Source organism: Eupeodes corollae, chromosome 3 (assembly GCF_945859685.1).
Source record: "Eupeodes corollae chromosome 3, idEupCoro1.1, whole genome shotgun sequence".
Taxonomy (NCBI): domain Eukaryota; kingdom Metazoa; phylum Arthropoda; class Insecta; order Diptera; family Syrphidae; genus Eupeodes; species Eupeodes corollae.
This window is the reverse complement of record NC_079149.1, coordinates 133,657,665-133,675,821: the sequence shown is the minus strand read 5'-3', so window position 1 is coordinate 133,675,821 and position 18,157 is coordinate 133,657,665. Positions and strand designations below refer to the sequence as shown.

At 39.7% G+C, this 18,157-nt stretch overlaps 2 protein-coding genes across 2 annotated transcripts in view; one reads left to right on the top strand and one right to left on the bottom strand.

The window, feature by feature from the left end:
- LOC129949345 (WASH complex subunit 3) overlaps window positions 1–18,157 on the bottom strand; it is a 191,588-nt gene that overhangs the window by 146,152 nt on the left and 27,279 nt on the right. The gene's annotated exons all lie outside the window — the stretch shown is intronic.
- LOC129949332 (serine/threonine-protein kinase Tor) lies at window positions 1,490–16,295 on the top strand. The gene is made up of 6 exons (XM_056060726.1): window positions 1,490–2,076; window positions 2,174–2,391; window positions 8,905–10,187; window positions 10,247–10,726; window positions 10,785–14,731; window positions 14,787–16,295. Exons 1-6 carry the CDS (start codon window positions 1,854–1,856, stop codon window positions 15,995–15,997), a joined length of 7,362 nt encoding a protein of 2,453 aa, XP_055916701.1. The 5' UTR covers window positions 1,490–1,853; the 3' UTR covers window positions 15,998–16,295.

Below are 18,157 nucleotides of genomic sequence, written 5' to 3'. Positions count from 1 at the left end.
CGATTACCTTCATAAGGCTGGTTTAGCATTATAGCTTCTTCCGATGTTAAAAAATGGACTGGAATTTTAAATGGTTTTTTCGATAAGACACAATTATCTATCAATCTATCGATTTTTTGGCGTTTGAAGCAATTGAATGTCATTATAATGTGTAGTTCTTATAAGACGGACCATTAAAACAACATTACTGAGGCTATAATTAAGATATAAACCAGAGTGTGTGGTTAAAAAAAGAGGTCGTCATTGGTACGATATTTTTATTCATACTTAGGACACTTCCACACTTTTTGGTTTGGTGTCTGTAATCAGAGTTTACCACTTTCCTGAATAAATGCTGGTGTCATGTTTACTACCTATAAGACACTCATCATCCCGGTTCTCATTTATGGCGCTGAGGCCTAGACCCTGTCAAAGATGCTGTCTTAGGATGCTTCGAGAGAAAAATTCTTCGGGTGATTTTTGGTCCCGTACGCATAGATATAGAATGGAGGAGAAGATATAACGACGAACTGTACGGGCTGTACAGCGACACTGACCTAGTTAGCAGAATTAAAGTCAAACGGCTTAGATGGCTAGGTCATGTAGAGCGGATGGACATCAACGCTCCAGCCCGGAAGGTCTTCGAATCCAATCCCGAGGGACGGTGCAGTAGAGGAAGACCGTGACTCAGGTGGCGCACGCAGGTGGGAGAGGACCTCAACCAACTTGGCGTGCGAAACTGGAGACAGCTAGCTAGGGACCGAGCTGGCTGGAGACGCTTGTTGGTTGAGGCCCAGGTCCACCCCGGACTGTAGCGCCACCTTAAGTAAGTAAGTAAGTCATGTTTACAGATTCATCATATTACCTCAACTTCGAATTGATTAACTTGACATTTTGAAAATATCTTGGAAAGTACGTAGGATTTTTTAAATTACAGAGATAATTTATTATTAAGAATTGAAAGCAGTTTTTTCACTAAAGAAGTAGCCCTAAAAGTCAATAATTCTACCTACCAATTACAATATATTTTAATTAAAATTGGATCATCTTGAATTAAAAACTGCAGGAGCTGTCAGTCTGGCCGTGGATCAGGAGCAAGAACACTCTATAGCAACCATATTGTAAAAAGTTGCTTCAAAAAAATACTGTAAGCAGTTACAGATATTATGTATTTATAACTAAATCCCATTTCTCGATTTGCTTTGCAATATTTCTGAATAAAATCGCCATGATACTTATTTTTTCAGTCTATAGATTGGCCTAACTCCCAAATGACGTTTTAAAAAAAAAATAATCTTACTTATTTTTCTTCGAATTCACTTGACTGAAGATGAAATGCGTTATTTTGTCTGAACTTGCCCAATGCACGTTAAATGTAGGCATAACCTTAGTACAAGTGAAATTTTGGTATCACTTTTTCCTATCAGCTGCTCCTATATACTTAGATTTGTTTTGGTTGAGTATATAAGAAATTTGACATTTGTTACGCTGAGTTTTATATATACGACGTGCTGTCAACTTAAATCTTGAAAATTTCGACGGAATTCATGGCGTTTGTTTTTTCATAATCAAAAAACCGCACTTAAAACCCATAAAACAATATCAAAAATATCAAAACTCCAATCAGCTTAATATGTGAATTGTGAAAATTATAAAACTCTACCAAAAAATATGCAATTTCTATAATTTTCAGTGTTTTCCATTAACTAACCTCAAAAAACAAAAATAATATGTGAACTAGACAAAGATTTGTACAACAATAATTTTCATTAAACAAATCTACTTTATAAGAAAATTAACATATTTACATAGACTATATCCAATTGAAAAGAACTAAGATAGAAGATAAAAGCAAGAAAAACACGAAAAAAAAAATGTCCACTTCGATTGTTCAGCAATTCGTGACGGGTCTAAAATCCCGACATCGCGAAGTCCAACATAAAGCTGCCCAATCGTTGTTTCTTTATGTGAAAACGGAACTGCGTGAGATGTCCCAGGAAGAGCTGGTGCAGTTCTTCGATGACTTCAACCATCACATCTTCGAATTGGTTTTGAGTACGGATATAAATGAAAAGAAAGGAGGGGTTCTTGCTATAAGTAAGCGTGTTAATCTATATACAATAAACTGTTTTATATACGCCCTGAGATTTTGATGTGATGTTTTTCTTATTGTTATTTATTTTGGTTGCTATAGAATGTTTGATTAGCGGTGATGTTGTGAATACAACAACTCGCATATCGCGTTATTCAACTAACTTAAGAAACTTATTGCCTTCCAATGATGTGTCGGTTATGGAGAATGCTGCTGAAGCTCTGGTTAAATTAGCTTCGTTACCTGGCTCCAAGGGTGCTGAATCGTTTGACTTTGATATAAAAAGAGCATTTGAATGGCTTTCTGGTGATAGACAAGAGGTAAGTTATTAAAATAAAATGAACCACAAAATAATAGCAAATTGTAGATCCTCTACTTTCGAAATTTTTCACATTTTTTTAAAAGGATTCTTGATTCTGTATATTCACTGTATTTCACTATATACGACTTTACAATATAATCAATATGAATTGGCATGTTTTCCTGTTGCAAGATCCATTGCAAAGACCCAAAAAAGTCCTTAAGTTGAGGAAAAGCTGATTTCAATAATTTCTTGTAGGTTATTCACGTCATTTTTGTGCACCATAATAGTAAATCGCACCCCAGACCCTACTCCACCCTGTCGGCTATGATGGTGTTTTAAAAATTGTTTCTCTTTTAGCATCCATCTTATTTATTTATTTGTTTAATCTACGAGCTACAGGCTCAACAGATGCAAAAAAGAATAAATACTTAGATATATACAAAAACAAATAATTAACAATTCATGATTAATTTCTTAAAAATAGACAATACAAATCAATTTTGAATTTGTTTCTAGGTCATGCTATGTCAATATGATTAATTACTTCGTTGAACTCCCTAATTAGCCTTGAAACTGGTTCATTCATTCCAAAATTTTTCCTATGCTTAAGTTGAAAAAGAAGGTACCTTTCTCTCAATGGTCTAATCAGGGCATAATTACAAATTAACGATAGAAGGTTATGACACTTTATATGGTAACATAAAATATCTTGCGCAAATATTAAATTATGAATAGTTCTTCGCGATTCGAAGGATTTCAGACCCAAAAAATTACGTCGAGCTTGAGATTCGGGCAAACATTCCAGCGCATTTTGCACAACTCATATTTTGTGAAACGTTTCTGAACTTTCTCAATTCTATCCGAAAATGTTTGTTAGAAAGGATTCCATATGACATCAGCATACTCAAGTTAAGTTCTAACTAATGAATTATATAGAGATGTAAGCGTATAGGGATCCGAAAAAAGTCAGTTGAGTTTCTTTTAAAGAAACCAATCATAGAGTTGGCTTTAGCGACAACAGCATTCATGTGCGGAACAAATTTAAACTTGGAATCAAAGAAGACACCCAAATCCTTTACTGTAGAAGTTCTCTGAAGAGGGATACAATCAAAGAGAATACGCAAACTCATAAGTTGAAAGGTTCCTAGAGACAGAGATAGCCAAGCATTTCTTGACATTAAGTTTAACACAGTTAACCAAACACCAGTTTGATAAATGATCGAGGTCTGTTTGGAGATTAAAACAATCATAAATGGAATTCACTTTTAAAAATAATTTAAGATCATCAGCATAAATAAGACATTGATAAAGACTATAAATAAAAGTGGGGCAAGATGACTGTCCTGGCGAACTCCTGTGGTACATTTAATAGATCTTGAGGTTTGATTGTCAAGTTCTACTTTTTGTACCCTATCAGTTAAAAAAGATGAAATCCACTGAAGGAGATTAGAGTGAATCCCAAAGTTAAGAAGTTTACGAAGCAGTATGTTGTGGCATACAGAATCAAATGCCTTACTAAAACTATTGTAGATAGCGTCTACTTGACTTTGACTTTCTTTACAATCAATAACGAAAGAGGAAAAACATGCGAGATTAGTGACAGTTGATCTACCCGATATAAACCCATGCTGGGCATCACTTACATGTTTTTTTACGGAAAAATCCAGTTTGGTCTTTACTAAACTTTCGAGTAATTTAGGAATTGTGGGCGGCTTACAAATGCCTCTGTAATTTTCAACATTACTTTTCGAGGCAGACTTATAAATTGGGATCAGAAAAGAAGATTTCCTTTTGTCCAAAAATATTCCGGTCGATAAAGATGAGTTGAATATAATTTACAATGGAAAGCATACAGAACTAGAGCATTTTTTAAGAAAAGAGCAGGAATGCTATGGACACAATTAATGTGATTGGGTTAAGATTCTGAAGACCATTTAATACTTCAGATAATTCTAAGTGTGTTGAGCCAATACCTACTTTAGGGGTAATATCTGAAAGAAAAGCCAAGTTTCCTTGTGAAGTTGAGTAAACTAATTCAACAAATTGAGCAAAAAGATCAAGAGTTTTATAAATGTCGGTAGAATTATCCCCTCTAAAATTCATCGCAGTTGGAATGCCAATTGATTTCCTTTTAGAATTAATAAAACTCCAGAATTGTTTCGGATCACTTTTCAAATTAAGCTCCATATTCGAAATATAATTCCTGTGCAAGAATTTGTTGAGAACCATGAATTCTTTACGAATTTTACAATTTTCCAGAATTGTTTCGGATCACTTTTCAAATTAAGCTCCATATTCGAAATATAATTCCTGTGCAAGAATTTGTTGAGAACCATGAATTCTTTACGAATTTTACAAAATGAATGTTTCTCATCTAAAGCGTTTGACATATTATACTTGGCAAATGAGTTATTTTTTAAATTAGCCTGCCTTTTGTTATACCACGGAGGTTTTGAAATATTCTTTTTTGTCTTATAAGGTACAAATTAGTTAAAAGCTGTATTTAAGATACCCGTGAAACGGTTAAGCATATTGTTCAAGTTAAGGTTAAAAAATTCAGTATTCCAGTCTACAGTTCCAAGATAATTATCGAGTTCAATGAAGTTTGATTTTGAGAACAGTTAACAGTTAAATTTTAAATATCTATATAATTTTATTTCAATATATAATTAATTATGGTGGAATGAATTGTTTAATTGTTGAATTTTTTATACGGAACAGTATCTGTTCTTTCAATTCATATTGTGATGTAAAAACTAAATCAAGAATTTTATCTAAATTATTAACAATGCAATTAATTTGATATATGTAAGCTTAAGGCAAATAAATGACCAATAAAATTTAATTTGGAATCTTTTTTTAAATTACATGGTATAAGCATATTTTCACTTAAGGAATATGACCAATTTATATCGGATAAGTTGAAATCACCAATAATAAAAATTTTATGCAAATTATTGTTGAAATTATTAACAAAATTAATGTTAGTAAGATGTTTTTCATAAAGTATATAAAGTATAAATATTGATTTTTAATTAAGCTTTCGTTCATCCGTGGAAACGAACATTAGGTTGTTGAGAACCATGAATTCTTTACGAATTTTACAAAATGAATGTTTCTCATCTAAAGCGTTTAACATTTTATACTTGGCAAATGAGTTATTTTTTAAATTAGCCTGCCTTTTGTTATACCACGAAGGTTTTGAAATATTATTTTTTTATTTGATATATGTAAGCTTAAGGCAAATAAATGATCAATCAAATTTAATTTGGAAATTTTTTTTAAATTACATGGTATAAGCATATTTTCACTTAAGGAATATGACCAATTTATATCGGATAAGTTGAAATCACCAATAATAAAAATTTTATGCAAATTATTGTTGATATTATTAACAAAATTAATGTTAGTAAGATGTTTTTCATAAAGTATATAAAGTATAAATATTGCTTTTTAATTAAGCTTTCGTTCATCCGTGGAAACGAACATTAGCAAATCATTTCTACTTGGAGTCTGGTCTGAAGTTTGAACCATAAAATATTTAGCAAACTTAAGTCGAAGGTCTCCTTACGCAGGGATGTTTTTATTTGTCAGCTTTAACATCTTTACTGATCGGATCGGTTCTCGTCACTGCTAAGGCATAACACTAGTAGTAAAGTGTATTGATAATTATTCTGTGTTTCAATTCAGTGAATTTTATTTCTTATCTCTATTTGTATTGATTTAAGACATTTTTTTATTTGCAATGACTGAACAATTCAGAGTAGATTATTGTAATATTCGTGGGCTAAGCGCAAATTGGTAAAGCTTGGTGCCTTTTTTTAAGAGAACCGTTTGGCAATACGAGAAAGCCAACTGACGGACGGTCTCAATAATTACTTCAGGATCTTTAACTGGTCACTATGCTTCCTTAATAATGACGTTGCCGCCAGCGTTGATATGATCACAAGTTTAATTCTTCTGGAAATGAGAACTTTTATACCGAACAGGGTTAAAAGTATCAGACCCAAGGAAAACGCATGGTTTGATGCGAGCTGTAAAGAGGTTATAAGGCCAAAGAGGTAAGTTTTCGTTGCTATAAAGCCAACCGTACTGAGGAAAGCGGGAAAAAATTTAAACAAGCCAGGAAAGCCTGCAACGCCCATATTCGACGTACCAAATTTTTACATGACCAAAAATTACGGCAAAAAATACTGCAATGTCCCAAAGGCAGAAAAAATGTTTGTGTAAACATAAGGAATTCTTCCTCTTTATCGGTTCCTACGCTCGTTGTCAATTAAACTCCTTTTGTTAGCTCTTTATAGAAAGCTAATCTCTTTGATGGGCAGTTCGCCGCCAAATTACGCTGCCAGTGAGTGTTATGACTTCGCCTGTACTTGAGCGAGTTAGTGATTCTATGGGACCAGTCTTTTTTCGCACTCGTCCTTAGAGATCTTAACACACATAAATCCGCTGGTGCGGATGGTATGCCCGCTATTGTGCTGAAGAGGTGTTCTTCAACGCTGGAAAAACCACGCGTAAGCTTTTTCATCTGTTCTACTCCTCAGGTCCGAGCGGATGGAAAACGGCATTTGTCCATCCTATTCCCAAAAAAGGCGAATCTTCCTCACCCTCTAACTACCGACCGATTGCACTTACGTTCAATACAAGTAGTATTGGATGGATGCAAGTCTGAAAACCATAAAACAAATGCTGGTGTGCCCCGGGGCTCTGTTTTATTTCCAACACTCTTTTTTTCATTTTTATTAATGATCTCCTGTCTGCAACATATAATCCAATACATTGTTTCGCTGACGATAATACTCTCAGCTTTTCATATTCGTTTTCAGACTCACATCCCTCTTCTTCGGATGTGGAACTGCAACGACAATATATGATAAGCTCATTAATTTCCGACCTAAACAGCATTGTTCAATGGGGATTAAAAAACCGCGTGGAAGTTAATGATTCCAAAACGCAATGCTGTCTTGTTTCGTTAAAGCGAGATATACCCTAATTGCCATTATCCATGGATAATGAGACTGAACACTTCGATATTATATTCTCGGTGTGTGTGTCACCAACCACCTCTTTTGGAATGATCACATACGCATAAATATTTTACCCCTTCTGATCTGGCTGTTATCTACAAGACTTATATACGTTTAAAGCTTGAGTATAACTCCCATCTCTGGGCTGGTGTGCCTGCAACTTACTTTAGCCTCTTGGATAGTATTGAACGTAGAGCATTTAAATTAATAGATGAGAATATCATCATAAGTACATTAACTTCTTGAACATCGGTGTAAGGTCTTTTGTCTGACCCTTTTTACCGTTATTTTAACGGCTTATGCTCTAGTGAAATAACCAGTTGCATTGCTCCCTTTAAACAGTTCAACCGTAATACTCGTGCTTCTAGGAATGCTCATCAGTATACCCTCGAGCCCAACTTCGGCCGTACTGTGAAATACAGAGATTCGTTCTTTAGCCGTACTACGCCAATGTGCACCGACAGCTCCTTTTAAACCCTTGCTCCTTTTGCTAGTGCTCACACTATGCCTTTGCATAATAAGGGTAGTAATATCCAACTGAGTAACGGTAGAACTTAGCGTTTTCAGACTCACATCCCTCCTCTTTGATTTGAATCTGCAGTGACAAAATATGATAAGCTCACTAAATTTTTACATAAACAGCATCGTGTACCCAAGTTGTCTTCTTCTTGTACTGTAAACATATCGACATTCTCAGTATATGAATCACCAACCATGTCTTATAAAAATATCACACTTGTAATGGCGCCAAAAATGATATTGGAACTTTTGAGTAAATGGAAAAAATATGTCCCTTCCTGATTTCGCTACAATATATAAACAATATAAGGGTCGTAAGCTTGAGTATAACTCCAATCTCTGGGCTGGTACTCCAGGAACTTACTGAAGCATCTTCCAAAGTAAGAAGAGAAGAATGCTTGTTGTCGATAAGCTAATTGACTCGAACACTGTCGTAATGTTTGTTGTGTCAACCTTTTTTACCGTAATATTAACAACTTATGTTTTAGCCATCTTGATTCCTTACCTTTAATAGTCTAACAATAACTCTTGTACCTCAAGAACTACCCATCAGTTTACCCAGAGCATGATTTCGGTTTAACTCTGAAGTACAGAGATTCTTTCTTTAGCCGTACTACGCGAATGTGTGATGCTTTACCACTCTTTCTTTTCCAATGTTTAAAAATTCAAAACCAATGAACATCGACACCACCTTTCTAACCGCCTTCTTTTTTCATATTAAAAGCATTCATACCCTTTTGATTGTGTTCTAATTATATAAACAAAACAATCGAAATTTCTCACGTGACCAAAACAAAATACCCTGTATTTTGGACTTAATTAGTATAATCCAAATGATCATAGACCTCATTTTATACTGTCAGTTGAAACCGCTTAAAAAACAGAGACAAATCCTTGAAAAAGAAGTTCCTCCTTCACTGCTCTGATGTCCTGAAGATTGCCATTTAAAATTCAAAACAAATATTATTTTTCTTTTCTAGTATCGCCGCCATGCTGCAGTTTTTATCCTCCGAGAACTGGCACTCGCTATGCCAACATATTTCTATCAATCCATCTCGACGTTTTTCGATAATATTTTTAATGCCATCTACGATCCTAAGCCAGCTATTCGGGAGTCGGCGGGCGAAGCCCTTCGTGCAGCCCTCATAGTAACATCCCAGCGAGAGAATACCAAACAATCGAGTAAGCCACAATGGTATAAGATTTGCTTTGAGGAAGCCGAAAAGTGTTTCGCCATCGAAGCACCTGTCTCCAAGGAAAAGGGAATGACCCGTGACGATCGCATTCATGGCGGTCTAATTGTGTACAACGAACTGTTTCGCTGCTCGAACTCAGTGTGGGAACGTCGCTATAGCACTCTTAAGAACCTCCAACCCGAATCGTACCCGCGTAAGAGTCATGCTGATACCGGAGTTACAGCTATAGTGCCTCGTCTCAAGGCCCCTTTCATTGAGAAGCTGGGGAGCACCCAGACGCATTTGGAACCGGAGCATACCTCGTTGAAATTTTGCGGCATGAATGTCCAGGAGTCCGCACATAGTCGGCAGATTTTAATCGACAATTATTGTAAGATTTGTGAAAATGTCCTGGACCAGCGCATGTCGAAGTCGGTCCATGTCCAACAAGGCCTGCTCGAGGTTCTGCCCCGATTGGCTGCCTTCAACCGCGAGGTCTTCGTGCTTAAGTACTTGAAGCCTGCTATTAATCATCTTTTGGGTACTCTGCGTGGAAAGGAAAAGGACAGAAACAGCGCCTACATAACCATTGGATATATAGCCGTCGCTGTGGAGAAGGACATCGACTCGCATCTGAAGAATATCATGGATGCTATCAAACTAGCCCTGCCATCCAAAGACACTCCCGTCAAACGGAAACCCAGCATTGATCCGGCAATTTTCACGTGCATCACTCTGCTGGCGAATGCAGTCAAATCGGGAATTACCAAAGACGTGACCCAGATTCTGGAGCAAATGTTTTCGACGGGCCTTTCGCCTGCTCTGACCGTTTGCTTGAGGGAGCTGGCTGACAATGTTACGGAGCTGAAACCCCAAATCGCCGATGGTTTGACAAACGTCCTCTCACAGGTCTTGATGAACAAGCTTCCAACTGGAATGGGAACACCCAAGCATAATCTAAGTGCACCATTTGCTTCCCTTACCCTCACCGATTCCAGCCAGCAGGATGTTCCAACTATTATCCTGGCCCTGAAAACACTGGGGAGCTTTAATTTCGAACAACAAAACATGTTGGACTTTGTTCAGAGGTAATTCATTGAAGTACAAATAAAAATGGAATGAAAGTCTGGGATTTGTATTTTCTTAGGTGCGCTGATCACTTCATCAACCACGAGCAACAAGGCATTCGGCTTGAGGCCGTTCAAAGCTGCACTCGTCTCCTGAAGCTGGCAATTCAGTCGTCCGAGTCGCAGTTCGAGAGTTCCAAAACCCTTAGTGAGACGGTTTCTCATGTTCTTGAACGTTTGCTGATTGTGGCCATCACCGACATTGACTGCAACGTGCGACTAAGAGTCCTCCGTTCGCTGGACGAGACTTTTGATGCCGAGTTAGCCCAACCGGAATCTCTAAGCGCTTTGTTTGTGACTTTGAATGACGAAGTGTTTGAGATTCGGGAATTAGCCATTGTGACCATTGGCCGGTTGTCTGCAATGAATCCCGCCTACGTGATGCCCAAACTAAGAAAGACCCTCATTCAATTGCTGACGGAGTTGGAACATTCAGGAATGAGCCGCAACAAGGAGCAGAGTGCTAGGATGTTGGACCATTTAGTCATAAGTACACCGAGGTAAGAGTTTGTTGTCTTGAGGTTTGTGTGTGATGTATTTATATTGTTCCCATTTTAGATTGATATCTTCTTATATGCGTCCGATTTTGACAATTCTCGTGCCAAAACTCCGCGAACCTGATTCCAATCCTGGTGTCATTTTGAACGTACTCCGGGCCATAGGCGACTTGGCCGAAGTCAATGGCGGTTCGAATGAGATGGAACGTTGGGCTGACGACTTGCTGTCCATTCTACTGGAAATGCTTGGCGATTCAGGAAGCCCCGACAAACGAGGAGTGGCTCTTTGGACTCTTGGGCAATTGGTCAGCGCCACTGGTCGGGTAGTGTCGCCCTATCACAAGTACCCCGTTCTCATCGACATTTTGATCAACTTCCTCAAAACCGAGCAACGTCGGTCAATTCGCCGAGAGACAATTCGGGTGTTGGGTCTGTTGGGAGCGATGGATCCGTACAAGCACAAAATGAACAAAGGACTCATCGACAGCCAGAAGGACAACATTTTGATATCCTTGTCGGACTTTAAGGGCGACGAAAATCAGGACATTTCGACCGCTGAACTTTTGGTGAACATGGGAAACCTCGACGAGTACTATCCGGCCGTTGCGATTTTCACTCTCATGAGAATCCTCCGCGACCCAACTCTGAGTCAACACCACACAAGCGTGGTTCAAGCGGTCACGTTCATATTTCAAAGTCTGGGCATAAAGTGCGTCCCGTACCTTGCTCAGGTTTTGCCAAACTTGCTGGAGAATGTTCGCATAGCTGACATGAATCTGAGGGAGTTCCTCTTCCAGCAATTGTCGACGTTAATTGAAATCGTGAAGCAACACATCATCAGCTACATGGGCGATATTTTCAAGTTGATCAAAGAGTTTTGGACCATCAACACGCCCCTCCAGCCCACCTTGATCAATTTGATTGAAAAAATTGCCGTTGCTCTAGGATGTGAGTTCAAGAACTACCTCTCGCAGTTGGTGCCTCAGATTTTGAGGGTTCTGCAACATGACAATTCTAAGGACCGCATAGTGACGATTAAACTTTTGCAAGCGCTTCAGAAGTTCGGCAACACCCTTGACGATTATCTGCACTTAATTGTGCCTCCGATTGTAAAGCTCTTTGACTCCGCATATGTGTCGTCGCAGGTGTCGTCGGCTGCAATGGAAACAATCGACAATCTTGCCTGGATTTTGGACTTCAATGACTTCTCTTCGAGGATAATTCATCCCCTTGTGAGAGTGCTGGACACAAACCCCGAGCTAAGGGATCAAGCCATGTCGACTCTGCGATCGATGGTGATCCAATTGGGCAAGAAGTACCTGGTATTCGCTCCGTTGGTCAATCGTTCCATAGTTAAGCATCGCATAGTGGACTCTAAGTACGAGAAACTCTTGACGAAAATTCAGAGCAACACCACAATGTGTCTGGACGACGAGTTCCACACCCGGCAAGCGAAGTACAAGAGCACCGATGTATCTCTAAGTGACGTGAACACAACAATCAAGAAGTTGCATGTTTCAGCGAGTGATTTGCGTACCGCTTGGCAGGTTACCAGGCGTGTATCCAAAGACGATTGGGTGGAGTGGCTGAAGCGATTGTCCATAGGTTTGTTAAAGGAATCTCCTTCGCCAGCTTTGCGATCTTGTCGGGCTTTGGCTCAAAACTATGAGAAACTGCTGAGAGACTTATTCAACGCTGCATTCATCTCCTGCTGGACCGAGCTGGAAAAGGAGCATCAGAACGAATTGACACAGAGTTTGTGTCAGGCCTTGGAAGTGACCGACATGCCAGAGATCACTCAGACGATTTTGAATCTCGCCGAATTCATGGAGCACTGTGACATGCCGCCCATCCCCATCGAGACCAAGTTGCTGGGCACTCGGGCAATGGCGAGTCGTGCCTACGCCAAGGCATTGCATTACAAGGAGGACGAGTTCTTGCGTCAAAATGATCGCCACGTCTTTGAGTCGCTGATCTTGATAAACAACAAGCTGCAGCAGAAGGAGGCCGCCGAGGGTCTATTGACAACCTATCGCAATGAGGCAAATGAACTCAAGGTCCAAGGTAGATGGTATGAGAAGTTGCACAACTGGGACCAAGCACTCAAGCACTATTCGGAGAAATTGCAGGTAGATTCGACTGATTTGGAGGCTCGCCTAGGTCACATGCGATGTTTGGAAGCTCTGGGCGAATGGTCTGAGTTGGGTTCGGTTGCCAAGCAGGACTGGGAGACGCTCGATAGCGATGGAAAGTCCAGAGCGGGGCATTTAGCAGCAGTTGCTGCCTGGGGTCTGCAGGACTGGGAAGGTATGCAGGAGTATGTGAAGTGTATTCCGGAGGAGACTCAAGATGGCAGCTTCTATAGAGCGGTCTTGGCTGTTCATTATGGTGACTTTGAGACGGCACAGCGTTTGATCGACGAGACTCGAGATTTACTCGACACCGAGCTGACTTCCATGGCTGGAGAGTCCTACGAACGCGCCTACGGAGCGATGGTGTGTGTTCAGATGCTGGCCGAGCTGGAGGAGGTGATTCAATACAAGCTCATTCCAGAGCGCCGTGAACCCCTCAAAACGATGTGGTGGAAGCGGCTGCAAGGCGGTCAGCGTTTAGTCGAGGATTGGCGAAGAATTATCCAAGTGCATTCGTTGGTCGTGAGTCCTCAGGAAGACGTGCACACATGGTTGAAGTATGCGTCCCTGTGTCGCAAGAGCGGCTCCTTGCAGCTCTCCCACAAGACACTCGTAATGCTTCTCGGATCAGACCCCTCGAAGAACCCATCCGATCCACTGCCGTTCAACCAGCCGCAGGTGACCTATGCCTACGCAAAGCACATGGCTATGTCAGACAACATTCAGGGAGCCTACGAACAGCTAAGTCGTTTCGTCAACACTTTCAGTGCCCAATGCAGCTGCATTCCTGAAGATATTAAAAAGGAGGATATGAGACTCCTGGCCCGTTGCTATTTGAGACTGGCCATTTGGCAAAACAAACTGCAAGGCATCCAAGACCCAGCCGCTGTCCAAGGAGCCCTGGAATGCTTCGAAAAGGCCACAGAGTACGACAAGAACTGGTACAAGGCTTGGCATCTGTTTGCCTACATGAATTTCAAGGTTGTGCAGACCCAGAAGCAGCAACTCGAGAGCAATCCCACGGGTATGACGGAGGTTATGCAGTTGCAGAAGGAGAAGATCATCATCGAACAGTACGCTGTGCCTGCGGTCCATGGATTCTTCCGTTCTATCAGCCTGGTTAAGGGCAACTCCCTGCAAGACACGCTGCGTCTCTTGACGCTGTGGTTCGACTACGGTCAGTACTCGGAGGTGTACGACGCCCTCCTAATCGGCATGAAGATCATAGAGATCAACACATGGCTGCAGGTGATTCCGCAGCTCATTGCTCGCATTGACACTCACCGGAATCTTGTGGGGCAGTTGATTCATCAGCTGCTGATCGACATTGGCAAGTTCCATCCACAGGCTTTGGTCTATCCGCTGACAGTGGCCTCTAAATCGGCTTCAGTTGCCCGGAAGAATGCGGCATTCAAGATCCTCGATTCAATGCGAAAGCACTCCCTGACTCTTGTCGAACAGGCGATGATGTGCAGTGAAGAATTGATTCGTGTGGCCATCCTTTGGCACGAACAATGGGCCGAGGGTTTGGAGGAGGCATCGCGTCTCTACTTTGGAGAACGAAATGTGAAGGGAATGTTCGAGATATTGGAACCACTGCATAATATGCTCGATCGGGGACCGCAAACATTGAAAGAGACGTCCTTCAGTCAGGCTTATGGACGCGACTTGACCGAAGCCTACGAATGGAGCCAGAGATATAAGACTTCCTCAAACTGGGTTGACCTTGACCATGCATGGGATATTTACTACAACGTATTTAGAAAGATATCAAGACAGTTGCCTCAGTTGACTTCCTTGGAATTGCCGTACGTCAGTCCGAAGCTGTTGGCCTGCAAAGACTTGGAGCTGGCTGTGCCTGGAAGTTATAATCCAGGTAAATATGACTTTTTCAATTTAGTTTCCGCAGCTTTATAATATTTTGATTTCAGGTCAAGAACTGATTCGCATAAGCCACATTAAGACGAACCTTCAAGTGATAACGTCCAAGCAACGACCCCGCAAACTTTGCATCCGCGGCTCCAACGGAAAGGATTACATGTATCTGCTGAAAGGTCACGAAGACTTGCGGCAAGACGAGCGGGTGATGCAACTGTTTAGCCTAGTTAACACGTTGCTACTAGACGACCCGGACACGTTCCGACGCAACTTGACTATCCAGCGTTATGCCGTCATCCCCTTGAGCACAAATTCGGGTCTCATTGGGTGGGTGCCGCACTGTGACACGCTTCATACCCTCATTCGTGATTATCGCGATAAAAAGAAGGTCCCTCTGAACCAGGAGCATCGGACAATGCTCGGAATGGCCCCGGATTATGACCATCTCACACTGATGCAAAAAGTCGAGGTATTCGAGTATGCCCTGCGTCAGACTCAGGGCGACGATTTAGCGAAGTTATTGTGGCTCAAGAGTCCATCGTCAGAAGTGTGGTTCGAGCGCCGCACGAACTACACTCGATCCCTGGCAGTTATGTCAATGGTTGGATACATACTGGGCCTGGGAGATCGGCATCCATCGAATCTTATGTTGGATCGAATGAGTGGCAAAATTCTACACATTGATTTCGGAGACTGCTTCGAGGTGGCCATGACTCGCGAGAAATTCCCCGAGAAGATACCCTTCAGGTTGACACGAATGCTGATCAAGGCAATGGAAGTGACCGGCATCGAGGGTACTTACCGACGCACCTGCGAGAGTGTGATGGTTGTACTGCGTCGCAACAAGGACAGTTTGATGGCCGTCCTGGAGGCTTTCGTCTATGATCCATTGCTGAACTGGCGTCTTCTCGACACCGACAAGAATCGCCGCTCCAAAGCAAACAATGACGGCACAACCACAATTGGCAGTCTTACCACTGGCGATGACGATGAGTCAGTAAGTCTGCTACGAAGTCAATCGAATGCCAAGAAACCATTCGAAACAGGGTTGGGTATTGTGCCCAACAACACTCAAATGGTGGCCGAAGTAACGAATTCCAAAGCCCGCCTGATTGTTGGCCGTGTGAAGCGTAAGCTCACTGGTACAGATTTCCAAACGAAAAATGCAGTTACTGTCCAACAGCAAGTTGACTTACTTATCCAGCAAGCGACAAACAACGAGAATCTTTGTCAGTGTTACATTGGATGGTGTCCGTTTTGGTAAAACCAACAAATTTAAACAACAACAGCAACAAAAAATGGGTATTTGCAGTTTATTTCTCTTCTCTCCTCTTCTCTATATTTTGTTTTTAAGAAAAAAATATTTTTTTAAATATGCCTACTTTAAGAACTTTATTAATTAACTTTAGTGCCGATTTCTATTGGAAAATCGGAAGAAGAAGTACACTTAACTTAACGCGCTCTATCTATAAGTAAGAATTTTGTTTATGATGTAATGCTTTTTCAATCTTATTATAAAATTAATACACAAATAAAGTATTTAAAGAAAAGAAACGAATAAAGTCATATGTTTTTGTGCAGCGGAAGAAGAAAGAGTTTAAGCAGATTTTTACTAATACTACTAAGTAAGGATTATCGACAATCAAATGGAGAATGGGAGGGAAAAGTTTCGATAATACTTTGAAATTTGTTTGTATCGAAGTTTAAGTTTTTAAGGGAATCAATGCTCCCACTGAACTTAAGAAGAAGAAGAAACACTATATTTTTGGTTTGACGTTTTCTTACAGAAATTTGCACAGTTATGCCATAGTAGATATTTTGAAATTACATAAATGTAAACTTTCTTAACACATTAAAATAAAGGTTGAAAAAAAAAAAACAAAAATCCGAAAAATAAAGGAAGTTGCAAGTTATCAAACTTACTAAGGTGACCCTACATTATATCAAGGTCGAAATCCAATTGTAAATAGTGCCAATCAATGCACACTAAAGAGCAAAGACACTCAACCGGCAGGTCGAACAGGGTCTATCTTCATGTTTGGATAGATAGTTTTTATAGCAATAGAAGTCCGACAGATGGTTGAATTGTATGGATAGAAAAATGAAATGATGGAAAAAAAGATTTTTGACCACCTTATTTCAGGGAAGTCCTTCCAAGAAGCTTATCTCCGAAATTCGATTCGAAAGTTATTTGCGATTCAAACTTAAACGTTACTCACTTCTTTTCTTTTTCATCGCAAGGTAATGGTGAATGCAAAGAAACTTTTTTACGTTTCAAAGTTCCAAGACTCAGTAGAATATATTTTCCCAATCCAAAATATTTAACTTTAGAATGCTTTTTCAATCGTATTCTGCTATCCGAGTTTAATGAGTATTTTGATTTACTTGAATGTTTCAATTATTTTACTTAAGATTATTTGTAAATTTACTTCATAGCGAAGTTTTTACCAATTGCTGAATGACCCGGCGGATAGCAGGATACAGATTTCCACTTGAACATGTTTGATAACAGTGATGTTAGGCCCCTGATTTGTAGCCTCCTTGCATGTATTTAATTTTGTTTCGTTCTTAATAACGTTCTCTTCCACAGAAGGGTTCGTGTACTGTCGGTGGAGCTGCAGAGTCTATTTTTGCAAAGGTATCGGACTAATAAGAAACCCCCATAACGTACCGATATCCAATAAAAGGTTTTAGTATTGGAACCGAAGTTTTTCAGTGAATAGGCCGTTGCTCCGATGAGTATCTCTTTTTTCTTTAAATTTCTTAACATTTTCATTTTTGCACATTTCTTGTGTTCTACACTTTTGTTTAATGTTTTTCAATTTAGACAAAGATAGAATTTTATTTTCTTATAGCCATAATATTTTAATTTAAAAAATAGTTCCTCTTGAAATGAACACTCTTTGCTTTAATGTCAGCCCTTAAAGGTGGGAATTTGAAATGACACTTTCTAGGAGACTATTCTTCGAGAAGTATTACTTAAGCGTGGTGATGGTCGAGTTGGCTAGCATCGGATTTGTTATAGAACTGCTTTTTTATAATTGCTTGCAACGTGCGGATGACTACTTTGTGGTCTACCGATTTTCTGGACAAGGATAGTTTATCAAGAGCTTCAGTCTATGTTAGAAATAAATAAATAAGACATCATTTTTATATCAAATGAATGGCTTTAAGCAACAACGTCTTAAAGTACAAATTTAAAATTTGAAAAGTTATAATTTTTTGAAATAAAATATTTGAAAAGAGGAAAAACAAATTAGACAACAAAATATTTGTAGGAAATGTTGAGTTCCACAAGTTAACTTAAGATTCCCTTTTGGTTAAAATGCAGAATAATTAGCTTCAAAGTTAAAGTTTTAAAAACTTTTCCACATCTTCACATTGCTTTGCTCCCCATACTTGAGCTGCATAGAACAAGATTGAT